We start from the raw sequence: 27,058 nt of genomic DNA, 5'->3' as shown, positions 1-27,058 counted from the left end.
TTCCTTTGGGCAGGTCTTCCCTTGAAGCGACTCCAGCCAATCTGCAGGCTGAGCTATTTGGCAGCTTCCCAGGGCACTCAGAAGAGGCTTGAAATGGGCAGTTATCGTATGGTTGGTTGAGCTTTCAGCAGCTAAACCGAACCCAGCCTAAAGGTTAAAACAGTGGAATGGGGCTGTGTAGCTACCCTGGCATGTGGAGGGTGTTGATGGCTGAAGGGCTTAGCTCAAGTGCCTGTGTCAGTGAGGGCAGCTAGAGGACCTTCAACACCCCACCTTTATCACCAACCACCTTGTCAAGGCGTGACAGTGGTAGTGCGACACCACCCTTTCCTATGCTTGCTGTGGTGACATGCATGGCACAACTCCCAAGCTGGGGTGTGGGAGCGAGTGTGAGCCATGAGCACTGAGCAATTCCTCGCCAGCAGGAGCCAGCAAGAGCTGATGGGAGAGGCAGGACCCAGGGGTGCTGGGAACACCCGTCACCTGCACGCTTCTCTTCCCACGCCCTGGGGATGGCCAGCTGACTTGTTCTTCCTGGGTATATCATTTAGGGCAATTCTGCTCAACGTTTAATACACCCACAAATCACCTTGTCAATATAATTTGGGTGAGGGCAGGCATTTGGTGTAGCAGTTAAATGCCTGGGTCCAAGTGCCAGCTCCATTCCTAATATGCACCTTGGGAGGCACCAGGTGATGGCTCAACTTGGGTCCCTGCTGCCCATGTGGGAGGCCTGATGGAGATCCAGGCTCCTGGCTTTGACCTGACCCTGGCTCGGCTCCAGCTGTTGTGGTAATCTGGGGAGTGAACTAGCAAATGAGAGCTCTCTCTCTTTGCCTTTCAGATAAATTAAAAACATCCAAAATACAGATTTTGGTTGAATTCATTTAGGAAGGGGTCTGAGTCTGCATTTCTAACTAGCTCCCAAGTGCTGCTGCATGGCTGAGTAGCAAGGTCTCCAGTGCTTGTTGTCATACCAGAGCCCCTAATTAGTAGTGGCTTCTCTCTCTTAGGCAACCCAGCTCCTGGAGGTTGCCAGGAGCCCAGACTTCTGCTGCATTGCTGTGTCCTGTTTGTTGCTCTCTCCTGCACAGTTTAAACTGGCTCATTTCCCTGTCTGCATCTGAGCAGCAGGAATGGGGAAGGGGGAAGGCAGGCCCTTCCCTTTAAGGGCCTGATCCAGAAACGGCACATTCCACTTCTATTCATTCCTCTGGCTAGCATCTAGTCACATGGCCACATCTGCTCCACATACACATTTTATTCTGGGTTCCAGGTGTCCACTGAAAATTCCATTACCAAGGAAGGAGAGAAAGCATACCAGGTCAGGCTAGTAGCGTCTACTGTAGTCGGGGATAAAGGCACTTACTATTCGCCAAGCACAGTGCCTTCAATGAATCACCTCATTCGGTTATCACAACAAAGCCCCCTATGGTAGGCGATATAAATTATCCCCAGTTACAGATAAAGACACTGATGCTTAGCAAAGGTAAGTAGCTTGCTTGTGGTCCCACAGCTGGGACAGAGGCAGGATTCAAATCTAAGCACTTGCACTTCACAGCTCGAGCCTCAGAAATCAGACAGCTCATGGTGACAGCAGCCAGGGCTGCGGCAGTTTCTATCTTTGGGGAAGCAACTATCAGATGAAACTCTCCAGACTAACTCTAAGCAAAGAATCTCATGGGGTTGGGTATTTGACGAGACATCTACATCCCGTGTTAGTGCACTTGGACTGCAGTCCCGGCTCTGCTCCTGCTTCCAGCTTCCTGCTAATGTGCGGATATCCTGCAGGGCACTTAGGCCCCTGCCACCCACGGGCAACTGCAGTTGTTTCCAGCTCCTGGCTTTGGCCTGGTCCACTCTAGCTGTTACAGGCCTCTGGGAAGTGCACCAGGGGACGGAAGATCTTTGCGTCTCTCCTTATCTCTCAAATAAAACATTAAGAATCTCATGGATTGCCACAAGAAAGGTGTTGCTTGCATGGAGCGGTTTACACACTGTATCTCCAGAGGCAAAAGGATGAATACAGGGCAGCTATTCTCCTAGTTTTAGGATTTGTCAGAGGGGCTCACGTTGTGGTAAAGCTGCCACCTGCAACACTGGTATCCCATATGGATGTCGGCGCGAGTCCTGGCTGCTCCGTTTCTGATCCAGAGCAGTGGAAGAGGGCCCAAGCACATGTGGGAGACCTGGAAGAAGCTCCTGGCTCCTGGCTTTGTTGGCCTGGCCCAGCCCTGGCTGCCATTTGGGGAATGAATTAACTGATGTTAGATCTCTCTGTCTCTCCCTCTCTTTCTATAACTCTTTCAAATAAAAAAATAAGTCTAAGCAAAGGAGCTCCTTCCCCTGATTTTCAGGGCAGTACCGTCGATTTGGGCCAGACTTCATACAGATGGTTCCCGGCCTGCTGCTCTTCTGCCCCTTTGACTTCAGCCTTGCCCCTGGCCTGGCAGACAGCACCCTGAGTGTCTGTGCACTTGTCCTTGGAGAGCCACACAGGCCCACCTTCATGTGTCAAAGGCACAAGCTATAGGACATTTGCAAACTGCTTTCTAGCACTTAGTCCTCTCTCCTGGCCTTTTCATGAAAGGGGCTCTTTGTTAGCCCAGCCTTTATTTGGGGACTGAGTCGATAAAGGGGCCATTTTATTAGAAGGGCCTACTGACGCGAGGCTGCCAGAAGCCTGAGCAAGAAGACAGCACCCTGGCTTGTCCTCAGCAAGGTGAATGGCAACAACACTGAGCGGAGCTCCCCAGGGCACTGGCCAGTTTGCTGCCCTCGGGAGCTCAGAGTTTGGTTCATGGTTGAAGCAGAGATCAGGGAAGACAAAGAACTAGAGATGTTAATAAAACACAAAACATAATCCCTCTCCGTATGCACGGAAAACGTCAAACAGGCAGGAGCCACTGGTCAGGAGTCACACGGATCAAGAAACTGCTGCTCCTCCACTCCTGGGCGTGGGGTCCCTCAGAGCTCGCCTCTCAGAACTCTCTGTTGGGCCAAGAGGTCATGAGTGTAGCGGGGGGACAGCAAGCAGCAACCAGAAAACAAGGTCCCCTCAGCCTTCGTGGGACTCAGCCACACATGGCTCATTTGACACTTTAACGTTCTCCCCACAGCTGCTCAAAGGACTTTGGGGAAAGATGTGAAAACACGGTGAAGTCAAAACCTGTACATCGTAACGTACCCCATTCCCACCCATGCCTGGTGCATGTAATGCCAGCATCAATTCCTGAGGACACTGCTGCTGACCCATGCTGGGCCCCCAACTCCCTCATCTGTTGTCTGTGCATTTAAACAAACAGTCTGTTAAAGGAATCAGCACTTCTCAGGAAAACCCCTTTAGAATGTTGCCATTTGCAAACATTGGCATGGAATGTGGCATTGAAATCCAACTGTGAACTCTTCAGAATTCACGGACACCATTAAGGGCTGCTGAAGTCCATCAGATGGGGTGAAGGTAAAAGGTACCCCTGTTTGAAGGCATTGAATACCAATCGTTCTAAGTGACTGTGATATAGGCAGGCAGATAGGATTAAATTGATTAGATTTGTGAGCTGGAGACCATGCCTTCACCCTGCCGCTTGTGTGACCTCAGGCCCCTAGTTGACCTCGCCTGCGTGAATAAAAGGCCTGGCGTGCCTGGGCCCTGCCCCTGTTGTCCCACACCTCCGCACCTGACTGCTCCCTCTGCTTCCCGGCCCACACTACACTACCTGTGGCTGCTCCTAACTGCACACTTTGCTCCACGTGGCTCCCGGCCTGCTCTCTGCCTGGTATGGACCCGCTTATGCTTCTAGACTTCTTTCTCCCCTAAATAAAGCCCTCATTTCCGGTGTATTTCTTTCACTGAATAAATGCTAAGAACTTACCATGTCGCCTGCTTTATTTGAGCTGATATTCAGAATTCTTATCTGAATAGACGGCAAGGATCTTCAAGATATTGCTATTGAAATTATTAATAAAGCTAGTCGATTTCAACTGAACCGCACATACTGATTAGGAACTGGGCGCACGGGCAGAGCTGCCAGCAGCCACGCTTTGGGGGTGTCACACAGAGAAGACAACACGCCCTTGTTTTAAGAAAGGAAGACAATTCTCGGAGATGTATATATTAAATATGTATGGCTTTTTATATGCCAGCCATATTTCGGCAGTGATTTAAAAGAAGATGACGAGGTTCCTCGCGTGTAAAGCAGAGATCCTAAGTCCTGGCCGTCGAGCCAGGGTGGCCTCCTTCACAAAACGCTCTGTGCATTTCAGGGGCAGCATTCTTCAGCGGGGCGAAGAGTGCCCTGCGTGGCTGGAGGCGGGGCGACGTCCAGGCATGTTCACGGGCAGCTTTCACACAAGGCTTCCTGATGCTCTTAGCCAAGCTCGCCCCACCCCAGCCACTACGCACTCACGTACATTTGGGAGCCTTCTATACCACAACAGCAGTCGATCATGACTAGTATTTCCATAATCAGTATTTATCTTCCCCACCTGGCTATAAAGCGCCAGATGACATGGGAAAAGCTTAGATAATTTTAAGTTCTTGAGCTGGAAGCCACAACTCCCTCCCTGTGTGTTGCCATGTCCGCCTACTTGTCAATCAGGGGACCCCTCGGTACTTCCTCTTATCCAGGACGTGGGGGTGGTGCCACATAAACACTTTCATTTTTATAAGCTCATAAAAAGCAAGGTAGAATGGAAGCTCACTCTCTCCTCCCTGGGGACTCAGGATGAGGAGAGCAGGGTCTGATAATCCCCCTTTACCTTCCCTGGCCCATCTCGGCCCACTCTCCCTCAATAAAGCCTTCATGTGCCTGTGTGTTTTTCTCTTTGTAAATAAAGCCTATCACACTGCATGCTGTGTTTGTGCCTGTACTTAGACTTCTTCTCTAAGTAAAAGGCAAGAGTCTGGATAATTAATTTAGGACCAGCCTAGCCCACAACACAGAGAGCCAGGGGCTGTCATTTTTCCCAACACTAAATCCCTAGTTCCTTGCACTGGCTAGGCAAGAGCAGGTGCAGAGTCAATGCCAGTGAATACATTACTGAATGCTGAAAGAACTGGCATATATGGATTTGATTTGCTATTGTCCTCTGCTTTCCTAAACTTGGGATTTTATAGGCTAAGTCTTCCACTATAAGCGTTTGGGAGGAAGGAATGCCTAGGATGCTGGAGCTGGGCCAGTTCTTAATATAGTGACAGTAGCTGCAGTCTTCTCCAGTTCTCATTAACTTAAACATTTTTATTTAATCATTTGAAAGAGGGGGCTAAGAGTGAGAGAAAGAGTGACAGTGAGAGAGTAAGAGAGCAGAGACAGGGGGAGATCTTCCATTTGCTAGCTCACTCCTCAAATGAGTGCAACAGCTGGGACTGGGCCAGGCTACAGCCAGGAGCCAGGAACTCAATCTGGGTCTTCCATGGGGGTGGCCGAGATCTACCATCTGCTGCTTCCCAGGGAGTCTATCAGCAGGAAGGTGGAATAGGGAGCGGATGTGGGTATCTCAGAAGGCATCTTAATTGCTATAGCAAACGCCCACCAGCCTTTTCTTTTATTGACAACACTTCTCACAGTGCTCACAAGTTTTCCAGCAGGCCGAGAGTCCCCTTCATTGGCCTTAGGAAGTACCCAGAATCAAGCATATGAGACTATCTTTCCATATTCTGTGCAAAGTCCTTGAAGCTGCGCTGGGGAGTGACAGAGGACGCTCAGTGTTCCGCTGAGTGCAAGCCCGAGGAGGACACCACTCTGCCAGGCAGAGCGCCAAGCGGTGGTCGTCTCTTGAAAGAACATTCCTGTAGAAGGCCCAGGAAACACCTGCCAACGACACCTGAACAAGTGACAAGGAGTTTTTTTATTTTCTTTTCCGAGATTAGGCATTTTATAAGTTAGATAAGTAGGAAAACTATAATCTGAAAAGTGTATTCTGCCAGGATTTTCCTGGACATTGGCCCTCCCAGCTGTAGACAAACACAGGAAATACAGCTTGTCACTAAAATAAATAGGGAAAGTCAAGAGTTTTCCAACTCAATGAATCATAAGGCCTATTCCCCACTCCCCACTGCCAGAACCACAACACCGTGAAAAGAGCAAGAAATCAAACGCTACTTGCTTTGAAGTTGTGCTGTCTTCCAAACAGACACACGGGGACATTATTTAATCATTAAGGCACTGAACTTTTTATGTTGGTTTAATTTGATAACTCTTTTAAAATTTCTGTTTATTAGCAACCCTATCTTATTGGTAGAAAAATATGCTAAATGATCAGAACTCCAGACTATGGAAACAAATTATGATTAAGGGATGTGCTGCTTTATTTTTTTCTTGCTTTTATTCTTTAAAAAAAAAAAAAAAAAAAAAAAAAAAACCCCAGCAATCTATAGAATGGGACTCTCAGAAGCAGCTGTACCAGTCGCAAAAAGTGCTTATTTGAGGTGTTTTAAATATAAACAGGAATCAATATTTCAACAAATCTAAATTTACATGTTTACATTTGATGTGGCTTTAGTGGTCTGAGTTAAAAGTAATATTGCCCCAACTAAGCAAGGTAAATCAAGACACCTCAAAAAGGCGGCATAGTAAGAAAATGTCAATTTAATCACTTACTTTAGCAGGCAAGCAATTTGTAAACATTCAGTAGCGGCAGCATCCAAGTTACAAACAATTTAAAAAGAACCAAGATTAGTGATTATAATTGTTCCTACCCTTTCCCCAAAAGAAAAAGAAGGAAGAAAGAAAGAGAGAAAGAAGGAAAGAAAGAAAGAAAAAAGATTTGGAAATGAATGACTTAAAGACCACACACATTGAACATTCGCTTAAGTCCTCTATCCATCAGCCTTCTATGCACCCGCTCTGCTTTATTTTAAAAGATGTACCTACTCCTAAAATGCATTATCTTGCAATAACTTGTACGTGAGCATTTGCAATCTAGGAAGTTGCTCCTGCACATGGATGTGCACATATTATCTCAGTTTAGATCCCATTTGCAAAGGGAACATTTATGTCTTGATTCAATGCTTCTTTGACTTCGAGTGGCAGGGTGTCAAAAAGGTGATCTTCTACAACAAGCCCGCTTTTCTTGAGCATCCGACACTGGCCCAGCTGGGCTGGCAGGCGGTCCAGGCAGTTCCCCTTGAGCTCCAGCTGAGTGAGCTGGGAGAGCTGACCAACTTTCTCTGGGAGGGAGGAGATGCAGTTCTGCCCCAGATTCAAAGTCCTCAACTTCACGCACTTAAACAACTGTTTTGGCAGAATGTCCACCTTGTTCCCGGTGATATGCAAATGCTGCAGGTTCTGAAGCAATCCTATTTCTATTGGAATCGTGGAAATGTTGTTGTAGCTTACATCTAAGCATCTGAGTTTCTGTAAACTAAATACTGCCACTGGTAAGGACTCGAGCTTGTTGTTAGAGAAATAAAGTGACTCCAAGTTTTTGACGTGGGTGATGGAGGGAGGAATGGTAACTATTTTGTTATGCCATAATTTTAAACAAGTCAGTCGTTTCAAATGCTGGAAACTGATGATCTCCTCAATTGTGCGTATGTTATTGGACTTTAAATCCAGTTCCTGTAAATTAGAGAGGCTGAAAATAGCATGGGGAATTCTCTCGAGTTCACAGTTCTGGAGTTCGAGCTCAGCGACATTCATCATTTTCTTAAGGCTGTTCAGTACCAAGAGTTTGGTGCCGTCATTATGAATGACTAACTTGGTGAGATGTGGAGCCACATCCGTAATGTTGGAGGGGACTTTGGTCAAATTGCTCTTCACGTGGAGAATCTTAAGGTGCCGCAACTCTCGGAGAGATTCGAGTCCTATCATCTTATTATTTTCAGAGTTCAAGTTGCCTATCAAGTACAACTCTCGCAGGTTCTTGAGCAGATACACCCAGGCGGGAATTTCAGCCACGTCAGTGAACTTCACATGAAGGCACCTCAAGTGGTCGCGGAGAAAGCTGAAAGCAGTCTGCTCAACTTTGGCAGGGCAGTGGCAGAGGTGCAGCTCTTGGAGATTAGTCATTTGAGATATCTTCGCGGGAATTTTAGCTTCTGGAATCAGTTCAAGTTTGAGCACATCCAGGTCTGTGAGGTCAAAGACGGCATCAGGCACACCCGACAGCATGAACAGATGTAACTCCTGCTTGTCCTGGGCGTTGCGTGAGACGTGCTGCCTGAGCTTCTCAAACGTCCACTCGTGGTTCAGGCTGATTTCCCTAAGTTTATTTTCGCTGACTTCTGATAAGAACACACCGAAACGCTTGGAATACAGCTGGTCATACTGGTCTACCATGTGCAGAAGGAATGCAAAGTCATTTTTGACATCTGGGATGTCACTGAAGCTGCTCTCTTCTCTGACTTTTTCAAAAGAATATTCCTTCAAAGGTATCCGGAATAACCAGAAGAGAGTGTAGAGGCAGATGAAGCCATAAACACAAATGATGGAGATGTAGCTGATGAGGAGCTTTTTCAACATGTACGCCATATTGTGGGTGCACTCAAAGACCTCGTAGCCAGTCAGATGCTCAACTTTTGGCTTGCACACGTGTTCAAAGCTGATCGCGTTGACAAAGTTCGCAGTGTAGCAGAGAATGAAAATGAACTTGGCTGTTTTGATAACTGTCTGGACCACATAGAGCTTGTAGATCAAGTCACTGTCTTCTACGTGGGCGCGGAACTTCCTCACTTTCTCAAACAAGGCTTTGGCCTGCTCACCATCCTTTTTATCCAGGATGGTCATGCTGGGAACTTCTATCACAGGCTTCTCAGCAGAAAATTTAAAGCCTGTTTTGTTGATCATCGGGGTGCTGGCACTGGGGCTGCCTTCGTCGCTGCTGGTAGACACGTGCTTTGGTAGCGTCTGGGCACCTGTTATTCTCTGCTTGTTTTCCTCTGAGTCTTCACATGCTGTCTCGGACAGCGCTTTAGTAGTCCAAGGAGATTCAAAGCACTTTCCTAATATTGAAACAAAATGTTCTACTTTTGAGCATGTTTTGGGATATTTGAACCAAAAGTTGCTACTGACCATGAGAATAATAGTATGTATAAGAGCAAGGTATGGAAAGTACTTAGAATACCATGGAAGGGCCAGATGGTAACACATCTGATTAATAAATACATATTGCTGAAAATCCAAGTTGGTTTTTCGCCCTGTTGGATCTTTCTTCTCTTTCTTTGCCTCCTGACTTGGAACTGTGGGATCTGTGTGAGGATATGTGGCTCTGAGAGGTATGTCAGGTGTCACAGCAGAGGTGCCAAAGGAAAGCTCGTTTGTCGTCCGCCCATCTTGGTCTCGGTTAGCGGCTGCTTCCGTCTTCGGGATGTCGGTGGTGACAGCTGTGTTTCCTGGTGGCATGTTTGCCTTTGAGTTTACAGGAGACGGCAACACTGGCAAGCAGACCACCTGATCTTTGGTAAGCTGCATGGTTCCTGCAAAGATGGCTACCATCAACATAACAACCGCTAGGTAATCCATAAAGACGTCCCACCATGGTTTCAGGATTCGATAAGTTGGCTGAATGTCATTAAGTGAAGCAACTTCCGCAAGGGTAAACATTCCTAGAAAACAAGAAAACAAAGGACATTAAAAGTAGTTTTGGCAACACGATACTTTCTTTTTAATAGGATTTTTCTTTATTCACCAAATCGCGGTACTGACTTCTGGAGAAGCCAGGATGTCTGTGTTGGAGGACTGCGGGAGAAGAGAGTTTTAGAAGTCACTGTACTGAGAACACTGGTTACCTGTCTTTTATGCCTTTACTATTACAACTGGTCTCCTTGGCTCCAGTCCTGACCTCCTCCAATCCCTCTTCCAACCTGCTTTGTGTTCTGTGTTAAAACGCCTTTCTCCAAACCCCTTGCCTGGCTACTCCTTCTAGTTCCCCTGGCAAGCCACTCTCTCTGCATTCAGTCCTTCCTATACATGGTCCCCTCTGCTGGAACAGCCCACTCCCTGCACAAAGCTGTCAGGATTCCGACTTTTTTTCCAGAAAGGCGTCATCCCTGAACCCCCTCATCAGCTGCTTCTCCAGTGTGCTCCCCCAGGACTCAGTACTTCAGCCCAGCACAGTCCTTATCACAGTTTACTTGTCTGCTCCCCTACTAGATTTGTCAATTCAATGAGATCAGGGACCATGTCCATTGTCCTTCCCTGGCCTATATTTCCAACCCCTGAAACACAACGGAAGAATGTGTGAATCTTGATCATCATCTTCGATGTCATAAAACTTCCTCAAGAGCACTTACTGACTCCGTAAGTTACTGAGCACAGCAGTGTTTTATTAAGTTGAATTGCCATGACAGAGCAACCTGTGCCCGTGCAAGAATAAAAACTTTATGCCTAAACATAAAAAGAAAGGACCACACAGCAGATAAATTGAGGGATTTTTGTAACCACGGTTATTTTGCAGCTGTTAAAGTTTTAATGGTGTTTTTTTTAAGTACCTTGTACCTGGGACAGGCTTTGATCCTTGAAGACAGAAGAAGCTGATCACTTTCCCAGGGGACGGAGAAGTGAAGAGGTGGTGGCGGAGAACACCACAGAGTACTGTAACTTCACTCAGGGTCACCAGCTCAGCCCCCCTCTTTCCTGCAGTAAGTGCTGCAGGTGACAAGGCCGAGTAACAGGACAGCAGGCAACAGTTCCAGCCTAGTGAGCTCCTGCAGGAGGTCGTAGGCTCTGCTACTCACACCAAGGGCCCTGTGTTTCTCCCAGCGCCCTGTCATGTTACTCTTTGTTAAACTCTTACTGATTCTTTAAGTCCCAACTCAAGCACTACTTTCCCTCAAGTTCCTACCATGTTATTGAATAGTAATCTTTTTCCAATCCTAGTCTTGTGCTCCTGGTGGGCAGAGATGCCTTATTCTTTGTACCCACCATACCCCACTCCCACTCCCAGAGAACACGGGAGGCCCTGAATGATAATGGTACCAACAACAGCAGTGGTAGGTATTGTCACCTTTCTTCCATATGCCAGTTGCCAGGCACAGTGCTAGAACTCTTACATTTGATACAGTTCTCTGCTTTCAGCCAGAGTGCATTTAAAAAAAAAAAAAAAGATTTAAACAGAGAGAGAGAGAGAGAGAGAGAGAGAGAGAGAGGTCTTCCTTCTGCTGGTTCACTCTCCAGATGGCTGAAATAGCCAGAGCTACACCGATCTGAAGCCAGGAGCCAGGAGCTTCTTCTTGGGTCTCCCACATGGGTGCAGGGGCCCAAGGACTTGGGCCATCTTCCATTGCTTTCCCAGGCCATAGCAGAGAGGTGGTAGTGGAGCAGCTGGGACTCGAACTGGCACTGATATGGGATGCTGGCACCGCAGGCGGCTGCTTTACCTGCTGTGCCACAGTGCCGGCCCCTACAGTGCATTTTTGAAAATAGATGTATGAACATTTAGAATTGTAGGTGTTGTGGGATAAGAAAATAGCTCCATTTCCAAACTGCTTCCTAATATAAAATCCATCAAAATTCTTACAGTTGAAGACAGATATTAGTAAGTGGATGTGGGGACAACTGGAACTGGAGCACTACAGTGGGAGTGGGAGTTTGCGTAACCACGTCGGGAAGCATTTTGGTATTACCAGTGAATACTGAACAATGCGTATTCCGTGACCCAGCAATTCCACTGCTACATATATCCCTGTGAGAAACACATACATTCACCAAAAAACATGAACGAGAAGAATGCTCAGAGCAGCAATATTTGATTTGTAATAGCACCAAACTGAAAGCTATCTACTTGTTATCAATAGTAGAATGAAAAAAAGGAAATGTAGTATATTTGCAAGATGGAATATTAGGCAGCAATGAGAATGAATGATATGGTTACAGGGTGTGCCTTTTTGGTGTGTATGCTTTTACTTCAATAAAAAGTTTCAATAAGAAATGGTAAGGGGCCAATACTGTGGTGTAGTAGGCTAAGCCTCTGCCTGCAGGTGCCGCAGGCATCCCATATGGGCTCCAGTTTGAGTCCCGACTGCTCCACTTCCAATCCAGCTCTCTGCTATGGCCTGGAAAAGCAGTGGAAGATGGCCCAAGTGCTTGAGCCCCTGCACTCATGTGGGAGACCCAGAGGAAGCTCCTGGCTTTGGATCAGCTCTGGTCTTGCAGCCATTTGGGAAGTGAACCAGAGGTTAGAAGGCCTTTCTTTCTGTCTCTCCCTCTTTCTTTCTGTAACTCTACCTCTCAAATAAATAAATAAAATCTTAAAATAAAAGAAAAGGTAAGAGAAGCTCCAGCTTGTGTGCTGTGACTAAGGCTGTGGCCCCAGTCTATTCTAAGGAACATAAAGCCGCCTAGAGCCCCGACCAGGGAAACCTGTCTCTCCCAACATCTCCCTGCCCCCTCGGAAGGGTCTGCTCTCAGTACAAAGGACTGAATCAATCTTAGAGAAGTGTATGTAGAGGTAGGAACACACAATGTACAAAAGTTCTGGCTGGAAAAAGCAGACCGTACTCAGATCGAACACAGGTAGAACATTGCCTGAATCCTATTTGCCCTTCACAATGTTTCTCTAAGCTGCCAAAATATTGTTATTGACCCCTGTTGAATGAAGACATAGGCTCCTAGAAGTTAAGTCCCAAAAGTCAAAAGTAATAGAATCTGGATTTAAAATCCAATCTAAGGCCAAACCATATGCCACATTACATTGCCTCTCCTTTATCTCTCATGTTTGCAGTGGTTTAGTTTGCAAACTGTTTTCCTATATATGCTCTAAATGGATTTTCACAGTAGCCTAGTGATTTAGGTATTAAAGTTGCCAGCAGTATGAGGAAATTGGAGGCAGAAAAAGCTTAAATGACCTCTCTGAGCTAATTAAGTAAAAGCGCTAACAGAATCTTTCATCTCCAAACCTCTCACATCCAATGGCCATACTGGCTAAGAGCGGTTGAAAGAGGGAGTTTCTCACTGTTGTCTAGGCTTTGAGGAGGTACAGCAATGAAATTATGTAATCACCACTATCCCAAGGCCATCTTTGGTGACATAAACTTAGGATTCAAGAAAACCACCAGCCATGCGCCAGGCACCTTGGAGATGAAGGCAGAGAGGATCTAACTCGTCCTTGCCCTCATGGAGCTTCCTGTCTAACGGGGAATAAGTAGTCAGGGTGTGATTGCAACTCAATAAGAAAACTCCTCTGACCTAGTTAATTCCAAGTACAGGAGAGGCCCAGGACAGAGAACACCCAAGACTGCACAACACTTCACAGGAGAGGGGGTTTGTCAGCTAAGACGTGAAGAAGAGGTGAGACAAGGGGGCGGGGAGAATACAATTTCCACTGAAGAAATATCGACTGTGAAAGCATAGAAATGTGAGACAAATTACATATTAGAGGAACTGGGAGTAATTCTAATATTACTCCAGTATTAGTCCGATATGACCATATACAGACAGCACAACTTACATCTACGCCAAGGGATGGAAAGTAGGACATGGATGACAAATACAGTCTTAACAGAGTGCCCAGGCCACACAGCAGGAATCCAGGACCTGCCTGCAGTGCCAGCCGGCTCTTATCTTGAACATAATTAATGAGCAAATGGTCTGTTATCCTGTTTTACTCACCAAAACTGGGATGACGACCGATGCCCAATGCCCGTACTCCCAGGGAGTGACTGAATTCTTAACTGAATTTAAAGATGCAGCAGCACTTTGACAATGAGTTACTTTTCACATACTGAGTGGTTGTGTATATAAAGTAGATTAAATACATATTCATAAAGCACAGCATGATTCTCAAGTGATTTTCTAATGTGCAGTCAAGTTAATGAGAGGAGAGAGGCACCTAGCTTTCTGAATCCCGTCTCAAATTAAGTCTTGGATCGGCCGGCGCCGCGGCTCACTAGGCTAATCCTCTACCTGCGGCACTGGCACACCGGGTTCTAGTCCCGGTTGGGGTGCTGGATTCTGTCCCAGTTGCTCCTCTTCCAGTCTCTGCTCTCTGCTGTGGCCCGGGAGGGCAGTGGAGGATGGCCCAAGTGTTTGGGCCCTGCACCCGCATGGGAGACCAGGAGGAAGCACCTGGCTCCTGGCTTCAGGTGGCATCCATTTGGGAGGTAAACCAATGGAAGGAAGACCTCTCTCTCTAACTCTGCCTGTCAAAAAAAAAAAAAAAAAAAATTAAGTCCTGGATAGGGACTCACAATGACCATCAGTGGCTATCAGGGGATTTGTTTGCATTTTTTTAATTTGAGGAAGGCACAGTTAGTAAGTATTTTTTTTTAAGGATTTATTTATTTATTTGAAAGGCAGAGTTACAGAGAGAGAGTGAGTGAGCGAGAGCGACAGAGAGAGAGAGAGAGAGAGAGAGAGGGCTTCTAACCACTGGTTCACTCCCCAGATGGCTGCAATGGCTGGAGCTGTGCTGATCCAAAGCCAGAAGCCAGGAGCTTCTTCTTAGTCTCCCACATGGGTGCAGGGGCCCAAGAACTTGGGCCATCTTGTACTGCTTTCCCAGGCCATAGCAGAGAGCTGGATCAGAAGTGGAGCTGCCAAGATCCATATCGGCGCCCATATGGGATGCTGGCACTTCAGGCGGTGGCTTTACCCAGTATGCCATGGTGCCAGCTCCCACAGTTAGTAAATATTAATGCATGTATTCTTTGGATTTTCCTCTATGGTATGTACATTGCAAAGGACTTAGAGAATCATATTATAAGGAAATGGATTTCACATTCTAAAATTCCTCTTTGTTGATGGCACAGATGAAAATCAGCTTAACATTCCTGTAAGCAAACATTTCTCATGGAAGTCAAGGAAGCTTTTTGTACTAGAACTGAAATGGGGATAGTGATTGGATTTTGATGGGGCAGAGCTGAATCAGAAAATAACAAGGATTGAATCTAAATTCTTTTATGACTACAAAGCTGTTTTCTTATCTGAAAGGATAGCCAGTAGTAATTCAATAACCAAATAAACAAGGTTCAACAAGCCAGGCTCAAAATTCAGCCAACCAGGGGCAGGTGTTGTGGCACTGCCTGGGACACCTGCATCCTGTAACAGGTGCCAGCTCCAGTCCCAGCTACTCTGCTTCCATTCCAGCTCCCTACTCATGCACCTGGGAAGCAGCAGACGATGGCTCAAGTAGTTGAGTCCTGCCACTCACATGGGAGACTCAGGTAGAGTTTCTGGCTCCTGGCTTTGACCTGGCCTAGACCTGGCTGTTGTGCCCATTTGGGAATGAGCCATGGATGGAAGATCTCTTTTTTGGTCACTCTGCCTTTCAATGAAAGAAATCTTCAAAAAAAATTTAAAAATTAACAAATCAACAACCAAGAAGTTGAGTCCTGGACAATCCTGTAAATATAGGATTTCTGTGCACTGCAAATGGATGAATTATGCTGTACGTAAATATTTTTCAATAAAACTGTTATAATGTTGAAATTGGATCTCAATCTTCGTTTAGTTTACTGCCTTTTAACAGAAACAGGATGGTAAACACAGATATGGTTGTAGCCTATTATAAATATTCATGTTAGACTATATTTTAAGTTCAAATATGTTTTAAAATAACTGCTATGTTATTATCATTACATTGTATTAGTTCTGGAGAAAATATTTAGTATTTTACATGTTATTCTCTGAACATTCATGCCTTACTATAAAATCTTGATAGTAATACCCACCTACAGGATCAAAGATTAAAAAAGACACCCAGCTCACAGTCTAGTATAAAGTTAGCCCCCAGAGATGTCTGCTGAATTGGAATGCAAAAGTCATGGGAAGCAAGCAAGCCTGTCTTATTCAGCCTTAACTGAAGATCACTGAATTTCCCAAAATGAAATAGCACGTTGCACGAAGTACATACTGAAATCATCCTGAAATAAATGATTGCTGATAAAATTTTGTTACCCAATTTTTCCTTAAAGATATTTAAAGTTACTTATATTAGAAGGTGGCAGATTATGTTAGAAAGAACTGGGACCAGTGTTGTGGTGCAGCAGGTTAAGCAGCTGCCTGTGACACTGGCATCCCTTACGAGTGCTGGTTCTAGTCCCTGCTGCTTCACTTTCAATACAGCTTCCTGCTAATGTGTCTGGGAAAGCAGCACATGAATCAAGTAATGGACACCTGGAGGGAGTTCCAGGGTCCTGGATTTGGCCACTGTGGCTATTGGAGAGTGAACCAACAAATGGAAGCTCTCTTTCTCTGTCTCTCCCTCGGTATCTGCAACTCTGCCTTTCAAATAAATACATCTCTCTCTTTTTTTTTTTTTTTTAAAAAAAAAGAAAGACCACAACCCAGACTGATAACCAGGAGACATGGATTAAAATCTTGCTTTGTTCACATTTATTAGATAAATGTGGGTAACTCAGTGTCTGTTGAAAAAAACTGATATTACTGAGATTATTACTAGAAATACAGAAGCCTAGCATCAAAACAAAAAATCTGATCACCTAAATTAAAACTTCAATTTAGGTCCATCAGCGCTGGATCTTCAATAGCCCTGATAAAATAAAATAAGGAAATCAAATAGCTTTGAGATTTTGCCTGAAGAAGCAAATGGCTTAAGAAATCAACTACTTAATTTTTCACAGACATGACCTTTCATTTCTATAGTGTTCTCAAAAAAAAAAGGGGGGAGGAGTGAACCAACAGAAGGAAGACCTTTCTCTCTCTCTCTCTCTCTCATTGTCTAGAACTCTACCTGTCAAAAACAAACAAACAAAAAACAAACAAACAAACAAAAAACTTCTGACCCAGTCAACTACTAACTTTCCCTTTTATTTCTTTATGTTCTCTAAAAATAATCATCATCATTATCATCATCCTCATTAGCCTTCTTGGTCACACTGGGTGATGCAAGAACATCCAAGAAACTGGTGAAGATCAGATTCTCAAATGCTTCATTGAAATAGGTCAGAGAGCACATGTAAGTTTATAAAAAGCTGATAAACTATGCTGTCACCACAAGTAACATTTCCCCAGCTTTCAATGTACACATAAGCACCCATGCACATGCACACATGGATGCAACATACCATACCCAAATCAGATATCAAAATTCTTATGGTTAAAGAAATTAACAGGGGTCAGCATTGTGGCATAGCAGATTAAGCCACCACTTGCAGTGCCGGCATCCCATATGGGTGCTGGTTCAAGACCCAGCTGCTCCATTTCCAATCCAGCTCTCTGCTATGGCCTGGGAAAGCAGTAGAAGATGGCCCAGGTGCTTGGGCCCCTGCACCCACATGGGAGACGTAGAGGAAGCTCCTGGTTGCTGGCTTCAGATCAGTGTAGCTCTGGTCATTGCAGACAATTGGAGAGTGAACCAGTGGATGAAGGATTTCTCTCTCTGCTTCTCCTTCTCTGTGTAACTCTGACTTTCAAATAAATAAATAAATAAATATTAAGAAAAGGGGGGTGGAGGCACAAAATTCTGCCTTAATTGTTAAAAAAAAAAAAAAAAGGAAAATAACAAATCTTCAAATGCAAAATGGCGAAGTTTCCAGCAGGCTTCTACATTCTCAACATAAACATTAGGAGCTATGACTAGACATTACAATTATATAGAATACTCTAGCTGATATAAAACATAATACACTAATGCCACTCCTCTTAAAAGATTTTAAAAAGAAACTACATTCTTAAAAATAGATCCCTCTGGGGCTGGCACTGTGGCTTAGTGGGTAAAGCCACTGCCTGCAGCGCTGGCATCTCATATGGGGGTCGGTTCGAGTCCCGGCTACTCCACTGCTGATCTAGCTCTCTGCTATGGTCTAGGAAAGCAGAAGAAGATGGCCCAAAACCTTGGGCCCCTGCACCCACGTGGGAAACCTGGAAGAAGCTCCTGGCTCCTTGCCTCAGACTGGCCCAGCTCTGGCCCTTGTGGATTTGAGGAGTGAACCAGTGGATGGAAGACCTCTCTCTCTCTCTGCAACTCTCCTTTCAAATAAAAAAATAAATCTTAAAAAAAAAAAAAAATAGATCCCTCCTAACACTACATAGTTTAGGTTTCTCAAAATTAGGTGAAAAAATTTTAAAGGAGGAAAAAGCACTATATTAATAAAAATACTTGTTATATAAAACCTTCCAATATCAGATTGCACATTGGCAAAATCTACCCACTTTGCTTACTACCAAAGACTTCTTATAATCCATTTAACACCTAAAAGAAGTTGACTACTGAAAATTCAGAACTTGAGAAATGTAAAAAACAAAAACAAAAACCTTTACACTAGGTATATTTTAGTACCTCTTTTGCGGTTTCTCCTAAGGGTACTGCTATTCTCACAGAGAAATTTGCCTCAAAGCTAATTAGAAATAGAAGTCTAAATAAATGTTAATAGATCTAAGGCAAAATATCTTAGGAATGAACACAAACATGTTAGTACTGTTGTGAATTCTGATTTTTCTTCTGCCAATTCTTTTTTTTTTTTAAGATTTATTTTATTTATTTGAAAGACAGAGTTAACAGAGAGAGGTAGAGACAGAGAGAGAGGTCTTCCATCTGCTGGTGCACTCCCTGGATGGCTGCAATGGCCGGAACTGTGCTGATCCGAAGCCAGGAGCCAGGAGATTTTTCCAGGTCTCCCACACGGGTGCAGGGGCCCAAGGACTTCGGCCATCTTGTACTGCTTTTCCAGGCCTTAGCAGAGAGCTGGATTGGAAGTGGAGCAGTCATATGGATGTCGGCGCTTTAGCTCAGGGCGTTAACCCGCTGTACCACAGCGCCGGCCCTCTTCTGTCAATTCTAAAAATTGTCTCACATCTGAGAACTTGAAAATAAACTCTTACTTTTGGAACAATGCCAGAAAAACTCTAACTCAATGGACTCCACAGCTGACTGTTTACAACTGCAGAGCTTCACGACTTATAATCAGTATTCCCTTAACCATGAACTCAAGCCAACCGAATCTCACAGATGCTTCAGGACCTATGGGGCCCCACTTAGTGAACTCTCTCCTAGAAACTATTTCATTTAATGCCTATGTATAGGACATCTGTGCATGCTAAATGCAGCACTTGGGGATTGGGAAGGGGAGTAACTTTAAAATAAGGAAGAGCTGTCCTTACTGGGAAAGCAACACAGAGGAAACATAAAATGAGCAGAGGATAATTGCAATGATCTGTTTAGTCCCTAAAAGAGTCTGACAGCTAACAGATCTTGGTAACAGAAGTTTGTGGAAGGCGCAGGCACTTAGCTTAACAGTTAAGATACCAGATAGGATGCGCACATCAGAATGCCTGAGTTCGACTTCCTGCTCTGGCTCCAGACGCCAGCTTCCTGCTAATACAGACCCTGGGAGGCATCAGTGATCGCTCAAGTAATTGGGTTGATAGCACCCACATGGCAGCTGGGGTTGAGTTCCTGGTTCCTGACTTTGGCCAGCATAGTCCCGGGGAGTGAACCAGCAGATGGGAGTCCTAGCTCTCTGTGTCTCTCAATGAACAAGTTAAACAAAACAATTTTAAAGCTAATAGAAAATGCGTATTATGGAAAAATATGTATGGATTTCAAAATTTTTGTTGAATCCAAATAAACTTGTCTTTTACTCCATTTCCCACAAGCTTTTTGAAGTACGCATGCAAAGGTTCCAGAGAAAGCTCAGAGGGAAGCATCTGCTTCAACCTCTCTAACTTCCTTCAGAAGACCTGTGCTTGCATCTCTAAACCCATCTGCACATGGCCACATGAAGTTCAGCTTTACCGCTTTCCTTTTAAGTCTACACACCATTAAAGTCACTTCTCTCAAGAATGCTGGCACATGCCTGACAGTGGGCTACATACAGGGCACCAGGATAGAGCACACGGAGCCAGCTTTCCATGGCCCCAGGGATTCTCTTCCAGTTGTCTTGGAGACAGAAAGCCCCTCTGATGATAACCCTGTAGATTTCTTCTCAATATGGACAGCCTGGAACCTGCCACTCCCTATTCCTGCACTGGTAAAGACTGCTGGAAAGTACTGGGGTACTCTGCCCTCCTGCTTATCTTACCACCCTCACAGACTTCTCCAAGTTAGTACGAGGGAAAGATAATCAGGTACTGATACACATCCTAATCTCTTGATAGGTAGTTTATTTAGCTAGAAAGTCTACTAGATAGTGTGCTAGAGTCTAGCTATTAAAGCTGTAAATGAATGGAAAATCAGACAATAATTGCTGGCTGCACTTGCAGAATTGTCAGTTCTGTCTTTTATCTGCACGTTACCAGGGAGTGGCACAGGACAGGTACCTAATAAAGATCTGTTAAAGAATGAATCACACAGACCTGTGACAGCATTTGAGGACAGTGCTCAGAAGACGCGAAACTGAAACAAATACTGTCAGTAAGAACCTGTCTCTACTAATTATGCCGAAGTCCAAATGATCAGCATTGACGGGTATTTCTCAATGCCCAGATGGACAACACATTACAACTCCTTGGAACAGGTTGTTCTCAGGTTAACTCCTTCTGAGAGGCTATCTGCAGGCAGTCTGGCTCATCATTCAGCACTCTACAGGAAAACAAGGCCATTGGAGAGCCCCACTAGGAGATAAGACTGAGATCTGATTCCTAATGGGGGAGAGGGGTCTTTAGCACATAACTCCACAATATCAAAGATCCAGAGGAAGAGGCTCTGTGAGATGACAAAGCGGCAGAGCCTCAGTCCCCCTCTTTGTCCTGATGGGGTTATCTGCCCTTCCACACAGGCAGTGTCTCTGACCCACGGTGGCCCTCGAGTGGATGAGGAATGCTGTATCTGTGCGTGCAGTTTGCTGGAGTGATCAACACTCAAAGCACTCAGTGTGCTGGATGCTGAGCAAGTGCCCAGCACACAGTGGTTCTCAGTACAAGTTGCTATCGTTACTGTGTCTAGTACAATGTTTCACATAAGAACCCTATAAAAACTCATCTTGGCCATATGGTGCTAAGTTTGTCTTTCCTGACCAACTGCTACAAAGACATGGAACCCAGATGTTCTCCACTTGGCTTCTGGTGCTGAGAAAGTCGTGTAAATTTTATATAGGGGTTATAAGCATTTTCCCTTAGTCCAAGTCTTCATTTAATTGCTCCCTGACTCATTTATTATATACTGTACTTTTTAGTGTTGGCACTGTGCAAAATCTTTGAAAAACCGTTGGTAAGCAAATTCTGACATCTTTGCTGTTTTATCCATGCACAGTGGAGGACAGAGAAATGCTCACCCAGCTGGACAAATAAATGGTCAACTGCGAAGCATTCCCACAAAGGGAAATGGGCAGAGGCGGATCTGTAGTCAGCAAAAGCCAGCGGTAGGGAGGGGAGTAAGATGAATGGACTTATTAGCTAATTAGGCCAAAGAAGTAATAATAAGACTTAATAGTGCATTACAGAGGGAGGGTGGAGGAGAAAAAGGTGTCAAGGAGGACTCCCAGATGTCTCTCAAGTCTCCATTTCATTGTTCTGTCCCTTTGTGATCTTATTCTAGTTTACATGAGTTTAAGTCCTTCAAATCCTTTTTTTAAAGATATATTTATTTATTTGAAAGTCAGAGTTACACAGAGAGGAGAGGCAGAGAGAGAGAGAGAGAGAGAGAGAGAGATCTTGTATCCGCTGGTTCACTCCCCAGTTGGCCACAATGGCCAGAGCTGCACCAATCCAAAGCCAGGAGCTTCTTCTGGGTCTCCAATGTGGGTGCAGGGGCCTAAGGACTTGGGCCATCTTCCTCTGTTTTCCCAGGCCATAGCAGAGAGCTGGATTGGAAATGGAGCAGCAGGGACTTGAACCGGTGCCCGTATGGGATGCTGGCACTGTAGGCAGTGACTTTACCCACTATGCCACAGTACTGACCCCTTCAAATCCTTTTTTTTTTTTTTTTTTTTTGACAGGCAGAGTGGACAGTGTGAGAGAGAGAGACAGAGAGAAATGTCTTCCTTTGCCGTTGGTTCACCCTCCAATGGCAGCCGCGGCCGGCGTGCTGCGACCGGCGCACCGCGCTGATCCAAGGGCAGGAGCCAGGTGCTTCTCCTGGTCTCCCATGGGGTGCAGGGCCCAAGGACTTGGGCCATCCTCCACTGCACTCCCTGGCCACAGCAGAGAGCTGGCCTGGAAGAGGGGCAACCAGGACAGAATCCGGTGCCCCAATCGGGACTAGAACCCGGTGTGCCAGCGCCGCAAGGCAGAGGATTAGCCTAGTGAGCTGCGGCGCCGGCTCAAATCCTTTTTAAAAGCAGGCAGATTATATATTATAAATAAAAGGAAGGGCAAGCATTGTGGCGATTAGGTCACACGAATCCTGTATCAGGGTGCCAGTTCAGGTCCTAGACACTCTACTTCCAACCCAGCTTCCCATGGTGTACTTGGAAAGGTGGTGGAAGATAGCTCAAGTACTTGAGCCCTTGCCAACCCTGTGGACAACCCAGATGGAATTCCAGCCTTCCTGGTTTCAGCTTGGCCCAGGCCTGGCTGTCGTAGGCGTTTGGAGAGTGAATCAATGTATGAAAGATTTCTCTCTCGCTCTCTCTCTGGCTCTGCCTTACAAATAAATCTTTAAAAACAAACAAGCAGGGGCCAGCACTGTAGCATAGTGGGCTAAGTCTCTGCCTGCAGCGCTGGCATCCCACATGGGTGCCGGTTCAAGTCCCAGCTATTCCACTTCCAACCCAGCTCTCTGCTCTGGTCTGGGAAAGCAGAAGATGGCCCAAGTCCTTGAGCCACTGCACTTGCATGGGAGACCTGGAAGAAGCTCCTGGCTCCTGGCTTCAGATTGGCCCAGCTCTGGCCATTGAGGCCATTCAGAGAGTGAACCAGCAGATGGAAGCCCTCCTTCTCTCTCTCTCCCTCCCTCTGTCCCTCCCTCTCTCTCTCTCCCTCTCAAATAAATAAATAAATAAATCTTTTTTTTTTTTTTTTTAAGAACAGTTCTTAAAAAATAGTTTAAAGAAAAAGAAAAAAAAAAAAGGAAAGAAAAGAAGGGGCAGGCATTGTGATGCAGTGGACTAAGCACCCTCTGGGATGCCGGCATCCCATATCTGAGTGCATGGGATTGAGGGCCCACTTTGCCGCCACTTCTAGTCCAGCTTCTTGCTAATATGCCTGGGAGACAGCAGATGATGGCTCGGTACTGAATCCTTGCCATACACACTGGAGGCCCAGATGGAGATCCTGGCTCCTGACTTTGGCATTGCCTAGCTATGGTAGTTGTGGTCATCTGGGGAGTGAACTAGCCAATGGAAGATATATTTCTGTCACTGCCTTTCATATAAATAAAAATGGAATGAATGAATAAATAAGTAAAAACCCTTCCAGAAATATACCATGAAATCTATAAGCTTAGACAGTTGGAAACATACTACAAAAGTGCTGCCAGAGTACAGGTGGTCATTAACTACCTTTTATACTAGTTGGGGACAATAACAATTTTTAGAGGAAAACTTGTCAATTTTGTCTTCATCTATATTTTAGAGAACATACATGCAGTGCATTTTACTGTACAAAATTGTGTGTAATGCAATCAAGAGGGAGCCAGCTTGCATTACATTAACTTAAGAATCTCATAACCCAAGCCTGTGATTACTCATGGTAACAGACTCTGGCCTCTGGAGCAAACCAGTAAAAAACACAAAATACTTTCCTTAATTCTTTTAGGGAGACAGGGAATGGAGGCATAGTTTGATTTTTTATTGGGTTTTCCTTAGTTCAATAATAAAGTGAATTTAGAGTTTATAAATGAACAACAGCCAATCTCTGGTGTAGCACGAAGGTGAGGTGAGGATGTAGGGTAATATGAGCATGAGAATAAAATAAAATGCTTTAAATCTGTAATCAACAAATGGCACAGTTCATACACAAAAAGCTTCATCTCTTTTTGTGAACTAACTGAAAATAGAATCTCAACTCTTTTTTAAAAAAGATTTATTTCTTTTAAAGGCAGAGTTATAGATATGGGGGGTGGGGATCTTCCATCTATTGGTTCTCTCCCCCAGTGGCCACAATAGTCAGGGCTGTGCCAAGCCAGAGCTGGGAGCTGGGAGCTTCTTCCATGTCTCTTACACGGGTACAGGGACCCAGGGACTTGGCCACCTTCTGCTGCTTTGCCAGGTGCATTTGCAGAGATCTGGACGAGAAGTGAAAGAGCCAGGACTTGAACCAGTGCTGATATGGAGGCCGGCACTGTAGGCAGCAGCTTAACCCACTATATCACAGAGCTGGCCCCTGAATTTCAACTCTTAACAAGCTGGTAGCATAATGGATATGAATGTGGCTTAAGAAAGGGTGGGTGTTTGGCGTAGTCATACCCACATCCCATATCATCTCAGAGTGCTGGAGTTCAAGTCCCAGCACTGCTGCTGATTCCAGCTTCCTGTCAATGTACACTCTGGAAGGCAGCAGGCAAAGGCTCAAGCAGATCCCTGCTACTCAAATGGGGGATCTGGATGGAGTTCCTGGCTCATGGCTTTGGCCTGGCCCTGCCTTGTCTGTTGTGGGCGTGTGGGGAGTGAACCAGCAGAGGGGAGATCTCTTTTCTGTTTCTCTCGGCCTTTCAAAGAAAGTGAAAGAACATGGCTGAAGGAGTTAGCTTGTGCAAACTGTCGTCCCATCTTCACCTCTTAGCAATTCATTTGTAAAATGGGAACACAATCCATAGTAAAATAGCCTCACATCACTGACTGTAAACTTGTTCTGTCATTTTCCTTAGCAATGAAGTGGGGCATAGGTAACTACTGTCCTATTATGCACACGTCACCTATTGTGATGCTGAGCATATTTTGGGAAGGTCATGGAATGTTCCCACCCCAACCATCCCACCAAATTGGCTCTAAATTTGGGGAAGGTGTGGGCCCCAGGGGAAAACCCTGCATTTGGAATGTAGTGTTGACAGGGAAGAAAAATAACGACCGTGGAAGCTTTGAGAGGAAAAACAAATCAGAGGAGAAAAGAAAAGAGAATAGGAAATCAGGAAAAGCAATGATAAGAAGGGGACTTCAGAGAGCAGGGGTATAAATCAAATACTGCAGAGAGTAAGGACAACCAAGGCTCCTAAATCATTAATAACCTTTGACAACATAATCTCCATTTACAGTGGAATTCATCATTGTCATTAGAAAATATCTTAGAGTTCACTAAAAAGTTCCCCAAAAAGGTTGGCCTTGTAAAGTAATACAAAAAACACCTATTTTAGGATTAGTGATAAACTAGTCACCCTGGCTAGATATTACTTTTGTCCAAGGATTTGATAAAACAAAAGTGTTTACTCATATTTAATTTATGTGCCTAAGTACTTAGTGTCTGTTTGTGTAGCTCTTGTGAAAATTACAAATCATCTCTAGAAAAGCAGATCAGAGAGGACATTTAAGTACAAGCCCTTCATTAGCTAAGGTGTGCCAGGAACCAGTGGTCTTTCCCCTTGGCCAAATTATATGAACCAGTGGCATTTTAACATAGAGCTGCCACGGTTGTGGTATTATAATTTATAACATTTCCCCTACTTAGGAAGTCAGTGCAGTTGAAATATTACATTACAGCCGAGCAGCATAAAAACTCCTAAATTGTCCTGTGGTGGGAAGGTATGAAATATAAATAAGCATCATTTCTAATTCAGTATATTGTCACTTATTTTACCTTTTAAAATTTTTATTTATTTTTAATTTACCTGAAAGGCAGAGAGATAAAGATCTATCTGTTGATTCACTCCCCAAATGTCTGCAACAGCTGGGTCTGGGCATGGCTGAAACCAGGAGCCTGGAACTCAGTCTGGGTCTGGTACATGGATGACAGGAACCCAAAAACTTGGGCCATTACCTACTGCCTCTTAGAGTATGCTTTAGTGGGAAGCTGGAGTCAAAAAGGGAGCTGGTACTCAAAGCCAGGCACTCTGATATGGGAGCAGGCATCCCAAGCTGCATTTTAACCACTATACCAAACACACACCTGTTACTTATTTTAAATGACATGCTTCTTTAAAGATTTATTTATTTGAAAGAGATAGAAAATATCTCATCTACTGGCTCCCTCCATCCTGGTCTCCCACATGGGTGGCAGGAGCCCAAGCACTAGGGCCATCCTCCACTGCCTTCCCAGGTGCATTAGCAGAGACTTGGTTTGGAAGCAGAGCAGCAGGGATATGGGATGCTGGCATCAAAAGTGGTGGTTTAACCCACTGCACCACAACACCAGTCCCAGATGAGTTCTTTCTTTAAAGAGTATATGAAGACTTTTGAATATGGGTAATTTGATGTTTATTTCCTAATAAAGCACATATATTGGGGCACCGCTGTGGTTCAGCAGGTTAAGCCACTGCTTGTGATGCAGGCGTTCCATATCGGAGCACTGATTCGAGTTGCAGACGTGTGCTCCATTTCCAACTGAGCTCCCTGTTAACATGCCTGGGAAAGCACCAGAACACAGCCTAGGTACTTGGGCCCCTGCCACCAGCCAGAGGGAAAGCCTGGATAGAGTTCCCAGCTCCTGGCCTCAGCCTGGGCCAGCTCTGATGTTGCAACCATTTGGGGAGTGAACCAGCGGTGTGGAAGACTGATCCTCTTCTCACTCTGTCCCCTCCTCTCTCTGTCTCTCTGCCACTCTGCCTTCCAAATATAATAAATATTTTAAAAAGCAAAGATACTCAGAAAAAATTGCCCAAGATAAGATTGTTGAAAAACTCTTTTACATACTCAAGTGTCTGTACACCAATGTTCTTATTGAAGTGTCTGCTAGTTAATTGCAGAAGTCATTAGCAGTGTTTCCCAAACTATTTCCTGTCTTGGCCCACAGAGGAAAGGACAACACTTACACCACAGGAAAGCCGAGGAGCACAGCACAACCAGATCCAGGGTCTCAGACCTCAACCAAATGAACCGACCTGCTAGGCATCATCTGATAACCACTCCTGGCACATTCATTGGAATTCAGCCAAAATATCAGACATGGAGCGTAAAGCTGAGGTCTAAATCTTACAAGTGATAGAAGAATTTGCCCCTCAGGGATGCAGTACCATTTGGACTGATGCAATGGTATCTTCCTTCTGCCTCCTAACAGCATAAAACAGCAAAGATCACAAACCAAGAAACAAATTGTCTCAGGGCCGTCTTCTCTACTTCCTCAGCACATAGCGTGCTGGAACTCGACTGACATCTAATATCTTGATGGACCAGTATCCTCAGACAGAGCCTGCA

General features: G+C 45.0%; 1 protein-coding gene across 3 annotated transcripts in view; it reads right to left on the bottom strand.

Annotated features, from left to right (window-relative positions):
- Positions 1-6,351: 6,351 nt before the first annotated feature.
- LRRC8D (leucine rich repeat containing 8 VRAC subunit D) overlaps positions 6,352-27,058 on the bottom strand; it is a 141,272-nt gene continuing 120,565 nt past the window's right edge. For all 3 annotated transcript variants that reach the window (XM_062191701.1, XM_062191704.1, XM_062191703.1), the window contains one exon: positions 6,352-9,544. In XM_062191701.1, the coding sequence (XP_062047685.1) occupies positions 6,966-9,542 (2,577 nt within the window). In that variant the 5' untranslated portion in view covers positions 9,543-9,544 and the 3' untranslated portion in view covers positions 6,352-6,965. The remainder of the gene's footprint in view (positions 9,545-27,058) is intronic.

Source organism: Lepus europaeus, chromosome 5 (genome assembly GCF_033115175.1).
Source record: "Lepus europaeus isolate LE1 chromosome 5, mLepTim1.pri, whole genome shotgun sequence".
NCBI lineage: Eukaryota > Metazoa > Chordata > Mammalia > Lagomorpha > Leporidae > Lepus > Lepus europaeus.
This window is presented reverse-complemented; position numbering and strand designations above follow the sequence as displayed.